Source organism: Sorex araneus, chromosome 5 (assembly GCF_027595985.1).
Source record: "Sorex araneus isolate mSorAra2 chromosome 5, mSorAra2.pri, whole genome shotgun sequence".
NCBI classification, from domain to species: domain Eukaryota; kingdom Metazoa; phylum Chordata; class Mammalia; order Eulipotyphla; family Soricidae; genus Sorex; species Sorex araneus.
The window spans coordinates 31025217-31037855 of record NC_073306.1 but is presented as its reverse complement, the minus strand read 5'-3'; the positions used below and the strand labels follow the sequence as shown (position 1 = coordinate 31037855).

The 12639-nt window shown below is 47.5% G+C and overlaps 1 protein-coding gene across 1 annotated transcript; it reads right to left on the bottom strand.

Moving 5' to 3' along the window:
• Nucleotides 1-643: 643 nt before the first annotated feature.
• On the bottom strand, nt 644-1136 carry LOC129405090 (TP53-regulated inhibitor of apoptosis 1). The gene has a single exon (XM_055140359.1). The coding sequence runs from the start codon at nt 1134-1136 to the stop codon at nt 906-908; it is 231 nt and encodes a 76-aa protein (XP_054996334.1). The 3' UTR covers nt 644-905.
• Nucleotides 1137-12639: the final 11503 nt, after the last annotated feature.

Below are 12639 nucleotides of genomic sequence, written 5' to 3'. Positions count from 1 at the left end.
CACCAGTGTACATTTTCCTCCACCAATATTCCCAGGTTCCCTTCCATATGGTTCTTAGTCAATGCAGGAGCCACACCAGTGAAGGACTCTTGGGGTCAGAGTTATTCACATTTGTCCCTCTGATGGGCTAAGACAGGCTGTGGGACCTGAGGGGTGCGGGAGGAGAAAGAGCACGCAAAGTGCTCCTAACATTGAGCGCAAATGAGCCCATCTGGAATAGTGACAGACTCTCTGCTGTTAACAGCAGCAAATTTTCTGGGTTTTTGTCTGTGCTTTGTTTTGGTTTGGAGTCATGCTCATGGATTACTCCCGGCTCTGCACTCAGGAATCCCTGCTGGCAGTGCCTGGGGAACAATATGGGTCACTGGGGACCAAGCTAGTTGAGTTTAAGGCTAGCGCCTACCCACTGTACTATCTCTCTGGACAACTTTAACAAATTTCTTGGTCCCGTTTTTTTGTTTTGAGTCACATCCAGGGTGCTCAGGAATTACTCCTGCCTCTGCACTCAGGAATCACTCCCAATGGGTTCTGGGGACTATATGGCAGCAGGAATTGAACCCTGGTCTTTTCTGAACCAATGCCCAAGATGCTGAATTTCTTAATCTTTTTTTTTTCATTATTTACATACAGGTATATATTTAAAGCTGATTCCAGATCAAGTTATTGCAACCATAATCCCAAAAAATAATTCCGTTTTAGCTTACTGAGTTTCTCAAGTTGCCAAAGCTGTGAAAATTGTCCCAAAGCAGTGATGGTCCATCATCTTTTACGAGAGGAAAGGATCGAGGAGGAGGAAATAAAACTCCCCTGTAAATTCCTCCTCAAATCAGTGGCTCTCTTCACAGTCTTAATTGACAAAATCCAGAGTTCCTCAGAGAAGTACAATTTTAAGGTGACTGTAAAGATCAAGAAGAGCCTTCAGACTTTTCTTTGCCATTGCCCATGAACTCCAGTCCTTCAATGGGAATCTCCTTCTCCTTGATGGCTTTCTGGACGCACTGCTGGTAGCGCTTGAAGAGGTCGGTGCACGGGTCCCCGGAGCCGTCCCCCTTGAGGAACTTCTCGGCAAACCAGCGATTGAAGCACTGGTCGTACTCGCGCTTCATGTCGGTGCACGCTTCCCCGACGCTGTTCATGGTGGCTGCGGCGGCGGCGACAGGGGCCTGAATTTCTTAATCTTTTCAACCTCAGTTTACCCACCCTTTATAGAAATTTATAATCCTTTAACAAGCCTTTCTAATGGCAGCTGGAGAGAGGGTAGAGTGGGTGGGGCACTTACCTTGCATACATCCCATCCGGGTTCCACCCTCAACTTCCCATATGCCCAGGCTGCTCTAGGAGTAATTCCTGAGTACAGAGCCAACATTTACTCCTGAGCATCACCCCAAACCAATAAAAAACAAAAAAATAAAACCAAAAAAATTCTACGTCATGGGATTCAACTGAGAATAAAGTGTGAGAAAGACCTCCCTGCACTGTAGATGCTCTTGAAGAGTGAAATATTTCCGCTTAATGACGGCGCTTAGATACCTGGTGGGTAAAGCCAATCACCTGGCTGTTGGGCCCGAGCTACACCCAGGAGGGTGTGGCCAATCTAAGGGGATAGGATTCCTGGCCTGTCCAGGGATTATAAAACACCAGACCAACATGAGTGTGCCCACCACTCAGTGCAGACTCTTCCACTGCAAAGATCTGAGGCTCGGTGCTCGCTTCATTGGCTGACATGGTGAGTCTGCAACTGTGATCTTGGGGGGAGGGTGTGGGGAGCTCGGTACTGGGTGGCAAGTTAGTTGGTGGAGACTTCTTGGAGTACAGGGGTTCCTCTGCTCTAGGGGGAGGGAATTAAGGCATCCTGGATGGTTGCCCTGCTCTGGGTTGCATAGGCTGAGCATCCCCCCAAGTGCTTGCCCTGTGCTTGGTCAATTTGGTTTGGACTTGCAGAGGAGATATTGGGGGGTGGATTTTGGCTGACCTGTATGATCCTGGAGCCTCTACGAAGACCTGAGTATTGTGTGACTGGTCATCAATTGCCCAAAACACTGCTGGCCCTCAGCGACTAGTCAGAATCTGCAGAAGAGGGGGGGCAGAAAGCTGATGGGTGAAAGGCACAAGGGCTGTGTGCGTCAGTGGAAAACAAGAGGTGAGGAAGGTGGGGGATAGGGCAAAGGAACTGAATATATGATGCAAGCCGAGGCCCCCAAGTTATGCTGGGTGTGGCACTGGAGGACCCAATCATTACAGACTGCCTAAGGTGGTCCCCAGTCCCAATAGGCTGAGCCCCAAATTATCAGGCCCATACCACTGGCCAAGTATCTAGGCCAATGGACCACAGAAATTCTGGGGAGGGCAAGAAATAAATACTTAGACATGATCCTTAGCTGGGGGCGGGGTGATGCCATCATCATGAAGGTAGTCTTTTTGAGGTGAGGCTGAGACATTCTCCCTAGATGTGGGAACCCCTGCCAGTTCACAAATGTGGAAAACTAAGGGGATCTCTCAGTGGGAGTGCCTCATAAATAGATTAATTCTCCGCGGAAATAGATTTGTGATAACTCACAGGACTGGGAGGCAGTCCAAAGTACCGGTTTGATCTCAATGGTTCCTGGTGTTACTAAGGTAGACTTTGCTCCAGCAAATGAAATCCATTAATTGAGTGCTTACTTAACTTTTCTCTGGAAAAAAAATAATTAAGGCTATGAGACTGGGAAGGGCCAGAAGTAGTGGTGCTGAGGAAGCTACTCCGTGTGTGTGTGTGTGTGTGTGTGTGTGTGTGTGTGTGAGGGAGGTTATGGGTGTGGATATAAGTGAGGGTAGGATGGGGCTATTTCCTGTCTCTCAGTTTCCCCAGGATTGAATCCAGACTCTGTTGTACACCCAGAGTTTTCCCTGGCTCCTGAAAAACTATTTTTCCATTTTTTACCCTGTGGTCCAACCCAGGGTCTTACATGTGCAAGGCAAATGCTCTACCTTTGAGCATCTTCCCAGATGCTCTGCAGAAATGGTTATTTTCTTCAGTTTTGTAGAGGCATGTTTATTCCCTTCCTCCCAATCAGCATAGAGAAATTTGCAATCACATGCGCAGTCTGATGCTGTAGCTAGTCTCTCCCTAGCCCACAGGGTTGTGCCTGTGGTTGCCCTTACAGTGGAAAATGTACAGTTATTAGTTCAATTGCATTAATTATTGCTAATCTCTTGCTGGGCTGAAGCAATAGCCCAGTGGGTAGGGTGTTTGCCTTGTATGCAGCCCACCCGGGTTCGATTCCTCGACCCCTCTCGGAGAGCTCAGCAAGGTACAGAGAGTATCCTGCCCACACAGCAAAGCCTGGCAAGCTACTCATGGCATATTCGATATGCCAAACAAATAACAAGTCTCACAATGGAGGCTGTTACTGGTGAGCAAATCAATAAGCAAGGGGATGACAGTGATACAATGAATCTCTTGCTATGCTTAATTTAGAAATTAATCTTCATCACAGGAAAATATGCATGTACAGGAAAAAGCTTAGTGTGTCAGGGATTGGACACTAACCCTCATATCAAGTGCCCCATTGGGGGTCTTGGAATATCCCAGCACACATTAGCGTCTATAGCTGCTTTGACAGGAAGTATCCACTTGGGCCACTTGCTCATCCAGTCTCTTTTGAGGAGGGTCCTGAAAGCTTTATTTTGCATGATGCATCTCAGGAGGATACACCCCCTGGGGATACTTCAGGGAGGTCTCCAGGGAAAATGTCTTCTTGATTTAAGGCCCTTTGGACACCCAGAATCAGATTGGCCTAGTTCTGATTAAGTCTTCTGCCTGGTATAGCACTTATTATTATTTTTTTTTTTTGCTTTTCGGGTCACACCTGGCGGTGCACAGGGGTTACTCCTGGCTCAGGAATTACCCGTGGCTGTGCTCAAGGGACCATATGGGATGCTGGGAATTGAACCCGGGTCGGCCGCATGCAAGGCAAACGCTCTACCCGCTGTGCTATTGCTCCAGCCCCTAGAGCACTTATCTTGAGTGTATGATGTTGTGGGTTTGCTCCTGGTAACAAAACAAACAAACAAACAAAAACAAAACCGAAAATGTCCTTCTAATTCTGGAAAAAAAAACTACTCATGGAGGTCACTTCATCTACCCAGATCTGCCTCCTCTTTCATTAATTGGGGTTTATCATGGCTCCGATTTCAGGACCAGGGTGTGATTGAAATGTGAGAATACCACAAAACTCCTTTAATCTATTCAAATTTTTAGTATGTGTCAGGAGCACTAGGGTGGTTCTAGAAGTTTCTGGATCACCTCTTTACTGAGTTCGTGGGGCATTCACTACCATCTATATCAGAGTCTCAGCTTTCTTCACACGTGACCACCTCCAGCTCTCTGTTTCCTTCTGAGGCCTTCCCTGTCCTTCCTGTAGGCCAACAAGTCTCTAGACAGTCTCGGGTGGAGAAACCTTGGTCTAGATCAGGACTTCTTATACTTTTTTCACTCTTTAAAATCTTTTTTTCGGGGCTGAAGTGATAGCACAGCGGGTAGGGCGTTTGCCTTGCACGCAGCAGACCCAGGTTCGAATCCCAGCATCCCATATGGTCCCCCGAGCACCACCAGGAGTAATTCCTGAGTGCATGAGCCAGGAGTAACCCCTGCGCATCGCCGGGTGTGACCCCTAAACCAAAAAAAACCCCCAAAAAACAACTTTTTGGGCTGGAGTGATAGCACAGCGGGTAGGGTGTTTGCCTTGCACTCGGCCAACCCGGGTTCGATTCCCAGCATCCCATATGGTCCTCTGAGCACCGCCAGTGGTGATTCCTGAGTGTAGAGCCAGGAGTAACCCCTGTGCATTGCCAGGTGTGACCGAAAAAGCAAAACAAAACAAAAAAAAACCAAAAAAAACCCCCAACTTTTTTCTTTTTTCCACTCAACCACATCTCACAGGCCTTGTTTTTTCCTTTTTAGTTTTCATGTCATACCTGACATTGCTCAGGGCTTACTTTTGGCCCTGCACACAGAGGTCAATTCTGGCAGGACTTGGAGGACCATGTTTAGTGCAGGGACTAGAACCCGAGTTGGCGAGAGCATGGCAAACACTCTACCCCTATACTATTACTCTGGCTAATTTCCCGAGAAACTTTTACATGAACCTGCGTGTATCAGTTTATCAAGCAACTGTACAAACAAAACCCTTATCCACAAAAATTAAGAATTTATTTTGCAATTAATATTTTAAATGTCATGTGACTTCTCCCCCCCAAAGGTCTCCACCTTCATTGTTTGAAGCCAGGGCTCAGGCTCCCCCCTCCATTGGCAGTCTGCAGCAGCATGGGCAGAGGTTCCTTCCAGAACTGTCACTCTGACCAGGTGTGGAGACACACTGGATGGAATTGGTGCAGTTTCTGGGAGAACAGTGAAGAGAGAACTTCAGGCTAGGGAGATGGGGGGCTAGTCGAGGTGACCATCAGCAGGATTGAGGGGAAGACTGTGCAGAATTGAGCTGAAGCTGAGCAGGATCTGAATTTCTACATTTTTTCCCCTTCCAGCTCCAGCATGGAGTGTAACAGCCGAGAGACGACCACAGACCTCTTCCGAAAGAATCATGTGACCTTTCTACAGAACCATGAGTCAGAAGATCTAGTTGTGCCTCAGCCCCAGCTCTGTGCTCCTCCAACTCTCCAGGGTCCAAGAAGCACATGGGGGACCCTTGAGGGGCAGCAGAGTGCTCCTGATCAGCCCCTTAGAGAGCTACAACTCCTGGCGCCTCTCACTCTCCAGGCTCAGGCCAACCCAAACAAGCCAATGCAGAACCAGGCCCACGCTCTGATTCCACTCCCTGAAGGGCCCCAATTCTATACATCTCCGACTCCCCAGGGTCCAGCTGGTCCACTGGAGTCAAGTGAGGACAAGGATCTTGCTCTGGATCAGCTCCTTGACGAGCTAATGGAGATGCCTTCCTGGCACCAGAGCATGAACCGCTCTGCTCAGAGCAACCTAACAGCTGCCTCCCCTATAATGTATGGCAATAACATGGTGAGGACCTTCAGTGGGGACCAGATCCTCCCTGGGAGTTCCTCAATGATCTATGGAGGTGATGGGGTCCCAAATGGGAGCCAGACACCCTTCACTCTTGCCCAAATCCAACAGGAGAAGCAGATAGCCTTCACTGGTTCCCAGATAATAAATGGGAGCCAGATGCCCTGCAGTTGGGACCAGTCCTTAAATGGGAACCAGGCGACCTCCACTGATTCCAAAATCTTCAAGAGTCAGATGCCATTTACTGGTACCCAGATGGGAAATTGGAACCATATTCCTTTCAATAGGGACCAGAGACAAAGTGAAAGCCAGATGGTCTCTCGACATCAGACTCAAAATGCAAGTCAAATGCCCTTTAGTGTGGACAAGTCATTAACTGAGAACCAAAGGTCTTTTACTGCTACCCAAACCTCATATGATAGCCAGGTTCCCTTCAGAGGGGAGCAGAGCATCAGTGGGAACCAGATGATGTTCAATAGGGATCAGACCCACTATGACGGCCAAATGACACCTGTGACAGAGCTCCAGACAATGACCTTCATTGGTGACCAGACAGTAACCGGCAGTCAGTCACTGATTCAAAGTAATAACCAGTCTCTCTATGGCATCCAGATGGTACAGCAGGAATTGTCATTGCCACAATCAGGATATCCGTACTCCAGTGCCCATTTGGTCCAAGGACCATCCACAGAATCGAAGAAGCCAAGTAAACTTCAGAGACGAAGATACAGGAGGAACAGTGATGTTCTAAAGTGCTATGCATGCACATTTCAGGACTGTGAGAAAGCGTATTATAAGTCTTCCCACCTGCGAATCCATGAACGCATCCACACTGGTGAGTGAGGATCAAGGGACAGGGTGACCAATATTTAAGCCTTTCAAAAGCCTGACTCAGTTCAGATTGTTGCTCTTCCCTCTGTGCTCAGGTCCTCTAGAGAGGTTCGGCAATTAGAAAGGGAGGTCATGTGGTTCTTGGGGTAGCCTTGTTGAGGCCAGAGTCAATCTGACTGGGTTTTTCTGTGGAGTTGACTGTGGGGTGCTGGGAAAATGTGGAAAATTTGTTCGCTTCTTCTAGATGATCTTGACTTTGTCTCTATGGACACTAGAATATGGGCCTAGGAGGAGGGATTTAGGATCAACAGGCAGCTTCCTCAATAGCTTTCTCTCTACTCTGACTCTCTGAGCGCTCTTGGCATCTCTTCCCTTCCTCCAGTTTTCCTCTTCCTCCAGCTCATGCCGCCCTTTTCTTCCTCTTTTCCACACACCCTCCAGTCTGTGTTCAAGTTCTCCCACTACACATGCTCACACCATTTTCTGCTCCATGCCATTCACTTCCCTGATGAATAACAAGCGTGTCTCTCTCTCTCTCTCTCTCTCTCTCTCTCCCAGGTGACAAGCCCTATGCTTGTGATGTGGAAGGGTGCACGTGGAAATTCCCCCGCTCTGATGAACTCAGCAGACACAAGAAGACGCACAGTGGAGAACGTCCCTACTGCTGTCCTCAGTGTCACAAGAATTTTGCCCGATCTGATCACTTAAGGCAGCATGAAAAAATCCACAAATAATGTCTGTCCACAAACTATGAGCCCAACAACTGCATCTCCCAGCTAAGACTTTTCTTGATACATATTACCTTATATTTCATATCATGTATCATTTTGGATTTAATTTTTTGGCAGTTATAGAGACAACATGCACTGCTGAGGATTGAACTCATCAACTACTGGAGGCAAAGTGCTCACTAAGTCCTTTGAGCATGTCACTGGCCATACTAAGCTAAATTTTACATGTAAATTTGAAAGTTTCTGGACTCTACAATGGACTACTAAATCTATCTGTAAATTAATTTCTACATGTAAATGAAAATTATGTATATAAGCAATTCAAATTTATTTTTAGAGGGACTGGAGAAGTATTACAGTGGGTAAGCTGCTTGCTTTGCACATGACGACTGGGGTTTGATCCCTGGCATCCCATATGGCCCCCTGAGCACCAGCAGGAGTCATTTCTGAGTGTAACCAATAGTATCCCCTGAGTGTGTCCTCAAACAAATATATATATATGTATACAGATATATGTATATATATACATATGTATACGTATACATATATATATACAGACATATATCTGTATATATATAGCAAATATATATTTTTTTGATTAGAGATACAGTTTTTGGTATTAGTTTGTTTGGGGGGTGCAGTGTTTGGGCCACCTCGGATTGTACAGGGCTTGCTCTCAGCTCTTTGCTCAGTGAGGGGACATGTGCAGTGCCAGTAACTCTGACTCGATGACTGTGCTAGGCAAGTGCCTTACCTGCTGGACTGTATTTTAGGACTCCAAGTGCATAATTTACACAATGTTAAGCATTTCATATATGAAGTCATGTTTCTTGGGATATCCATTTCTTTTTTTTTTCTTTTTGGCTCACACCCGGCGATGCACAGGGGTTACTCCTGGATCTGCACTCAGGAATTACTCCTGGTGGTGCTCAGGGGACCATATGGGATGCTGGGATTTGAACCCGAGTCGGCCGCGTGCAAGGCAAACACCCTACCCACTGTGCTATTGCTCCAGCCCCGGGATATCGATTTCTATGAGGTTTGAGGAAGGATATATGTATTCATGTCTAGTACAAAATGCTCTCAGATGCAATAAACTCATTTCACCCGGACCAATACTTTATTGTCTCCTGTTCTGACTGTGACTATTCAGGATACAGGAAAAGAGTGGGCTGGTCAAATGCCAGTTGCCAGAGGTGAAATCTTCCCTCTCTCTCTGACCTTAGGTCTTTTCTGTGTGTGCACATGTGGGTACCAGAGGAGTTTGGGGGCCTTGTGACACCAGGAACTCAATTTCAGGACAAAGCAGATGCTCCCCCCAACTGAGCCATATCTGGTGCCTGGGACTCTCTCATCCTTGCTCCTCCTGCATGTGTGCAGGAGAGCACTGTGGCCTTTGCATGGACATGGTGAGGACCTGGGCCTCTCTCCCTGCTGCCTGAGTTTGGGAGCTCACAGCCCTGCCCACTTAGGGCTAAATGGGTGCTCCATATAGCTCTCAACTTTTATTACTTCCGACAGAAAGGTCTGGGGAACGTCCACCACACTACTTACAGGGATTCTTTAAAAAATATTGACACTCACCACCAGACCTAAAATGGAGCAGAAATATGCAGTTTCAATTTTTCTGTAATATTTGAAGCAGTTTTCTCAGCCAACCCTGAACTTGGAGGGCCCAGAACTGTAGTCCAAGTATCCACGTATTTGAGGGGCCTATCACATTACAAAGGTAATTTTGGTTGCAGGGGTTGGGGGGCTGGGGAGAAAGCTCAGGGCTTACTCCTGGCTCTGCACTCAGGAATCACTCCTACAGTGCTCAGGGGACCATTTGGAATGCCAGGAATCAAACCCAGGTCGGCCACTGTACCTTACCCATTGTACTATCATTCTGGCCCCTTAGAAAGATAATTTTTAATGTCTCCTTTTTTTATTATAGGAAATAGTGTTGTGTTGGTTATAAGAGCAACACAATCTGTGGGATTGAGGGTGTTACTCCATGTTAGAGGCTGCAAATGTGATTCTAGCAACACTGGTCTCCCTGATAGCTCCAGGCAAGTGTGCCATACCTGAGCACCACCCCAGAGGCAGGAGAGGGAGAAACAGGTGCTCTGTGAAAGCCTATCACCTAATAATATGCAATCAGGTATGAAATATGGTTGCTTCTCTCCCTGTTCCAAACAAAATGTGGTGTGTGTGTGTTGTATGTGTTAGGAGGCAAACACACATGCACCAGAAATTGAATGCAGTGCCTCAGAACACCATGGAAGGCATGGATACTACCACTGAGTCACAGCCTACAATCTTTTTTATTTTATTTTATTTTTTTGCTTTTCGGGTCACACCCAGTGATGCACAGAGGTCACTCCTGGCTCTGCACTCAGGAACTACCCCTGGCGGTGATCAAAGGACCATATGGATGCTGGGAATCGAACTCGGGTTGGCCACGTGCAAGGCAAACACTCTACCTGCTGTGCTATCGCTCCAGCCCCCACAGTCCCCAATCTTGCCTGGTCTTTTCATGGAGGAGAGAATGAAAGGGTGATGGGAATAGGACTGGGGTGGAAAAGCATCAAATTCAATGGAAGACAAGAGGCTCAGCCAAGGACCCCAAGGAAGAGGCCACCTCATGGAGTACTGGATGGAATGAGACCCACACAGCAGCCTGCTGGTCCCTGTGGCAGAACACCAGCTGCGGGTGTTAGCTGAAAGGAGAGAAAGTTCCTCCAGCAAGGTTGCCAAGCAGGTCAGCAAGCCACCTCTGATAGTCTCCTGTGTACTTGGGCCTCTTCGCATTTCATAAACGGGATTCTGCTGTGGATCTCTAGCCTGCAACTGCACTCTTGGGCTTGATCCAGAAGCCTTGGTGATATCATTCTAGATTCCACTAGTCTGGCTCTGTGGGCGTTGTGACCATACCAGCTACTCAGTCTGAGTGACAGACTGCCAGGGCCATGTCCTGTCCCTCCAAGTATCATGGGCAGGTCGAGCTGGAGAGAGAATGAAGCCCTAGGCCCTGTGGCGGCGAAGCCTGGAAGAGATGCTCACTGTTTACTCAGGTCCTCCCTCAAGGCCTCTGAGGTACTATTCTGTTTCTCCAGGTTCCCAAGTCAAACGTTGACAGGGAGGAGACTTTCTGGTGTCTGGCCAGTGGAAGACAAGGGAGATTTGCTGGACCAAATTTCCCAGGTCAAGGATGTGATGCTAGTCTCACATTCAACACCTTCCACCTGGATGGCGCTGACAGAGAATCCACAGCCTCAGGGGATAGAAACACGTGCGTGTGTGCGTGCGTGCGTGCGTGCGTGTGTGTATGTGTGTATGTGTGTGTGCGTGTGTGTGTGTGTGTGTGTGTGTGTGTGTGTATTGGAGAGCACAGACAGTGTGGCTAAGAGACTCTTGGGCATCTCTTACTCTTCTTCAGATGTCCATTGCCTCCTTTTAATTTTACTTTTTTATTGCTAATTGAGGAGGTCATACTCATTGGTGTGCTCAACAACCAATTCCTGGCTCTGTCCTCAGGGATTCAGCACGATTGACCATATCCACTCAGTGACCGAGCTCACTGAAGTTTCACGAGGGTTCAAGATGCTGCTATGGGCTGGAGCAATAGCACAGCGGGTAGGGCGTTTGCCTTGCACGCGGCTGACCTGGGTTCGATTCCCAGCATCCCATATGGTCCCCTGAGCACTGCCAGGAGTGATTCCTGAGTGCATGAGCCAGGAGTAACCCCTGTGCAATGCCGGGTGTGACCCAAAAAGCAAAACAAAAACAAAACAAAACAAAAAACAAGATGCTGCTATGTCTAATGTTCATTGATTTAAAGAAGGCCTTTGATTCTGTTGAGACTGAAGTGGTCATCGAAGCCCTAGCCAAACAGGGCATTCAAACCCAGTACATCAAGATCCTTTTCGAGCTGTATTACAGATTCACCACCAGGATCTCACCATTCTACAAGGAAGTGATCATTGACGTAAAGAGAGGGGTTCGGCAGGATGATACCATTTCACTGAAACTCTTCAGTGCCACCCTTGAGAGCATCATGTGACGACTGGAATGGGAAGGAATGGGAGTGAAGATAGACAGTCGGCAACTACACCACCTCCGCTTCGCTGATGACATCATTCTCATAACACCAAATATTAGCCAAGCAGCACAAATGCTGGCTGACTTGACTGCGAGTGTGGAAAGGTCAGACTGCAGCTGAATTTCAGCAAAACAATGTTCATGAAAAATGAACTAGTTTCTGTTGTTCCACTTGCTCTCAATGGAACGAACATCTCAAATGCAGCAGCTATGTGTACCTGGGTCGAAAACTCAACTTGAGGAACGACTTGGTGCCAGAACTGCGCAGGAGGAAGAGAGCAATGTGGAACGCCTTCAGGAGCGTCAAAGAAGTGGTTAAGAGGAAAAAGAACCTCCAGCTCCGGGCACATCTTTTGAATCCACTGTTCTTCCTGCACTAACATACACCTCAGAGACCTGGGCCCTTTTTTTAAAAAAAAAATTTTTATTTATTTTTTTATTAGTGAATCACCATGAGTTACAGTTACAAACTTGTGAACTTTCATGTTTGCATTTTGTTTATATCCCTCCACCAGTGCCCAGTCCCCTCCACCAATGTTCCCAGTATCCCTCTCACCCTCCCACCCCACCCCCTGCCCCACCCCACCTCTGTGTCAGGGCATTCCCCCTTGTTCTCTCTCCTTTTGGGTGTTGTGGTTTGCAATAGAGGCACACATGTTTGGTCTATATTCTATTTTCAGAGTGCATCTCCCATCCCGTGCAAGACCTGGGCCCTTTGAAAACAGGATGAGAACACTGTTTGGGTATCCCAAAAAGGAATTGAAAGAGCTATGCTTGGAGTATCACATTTTACTCAAGTGAGAGAAGGAATCCAGAGTTCCACCCTCCATTGACGGTCAAGAATCAGGGACGCTGTCTCGTTTGCAAGACATCAAAAATCAGATGGGCTGGACATGTAATGTGATTCAGAGATGACTGCTGGACTAGAGCTGTTACTGAATGGATTCCATAAGATCTCAAAAGACCGCATGGCTGCCCACC

What these genes read in the sequence shown, in the direction of transcription:
- LOC129405090 (XM_055140359.1), bottom strand. Translation starts at nt 1,136, where the DNA reads ATGAACAGCGTCGGGGAAGCGTGCACCGACATGAAGCGCGAGTACGAC.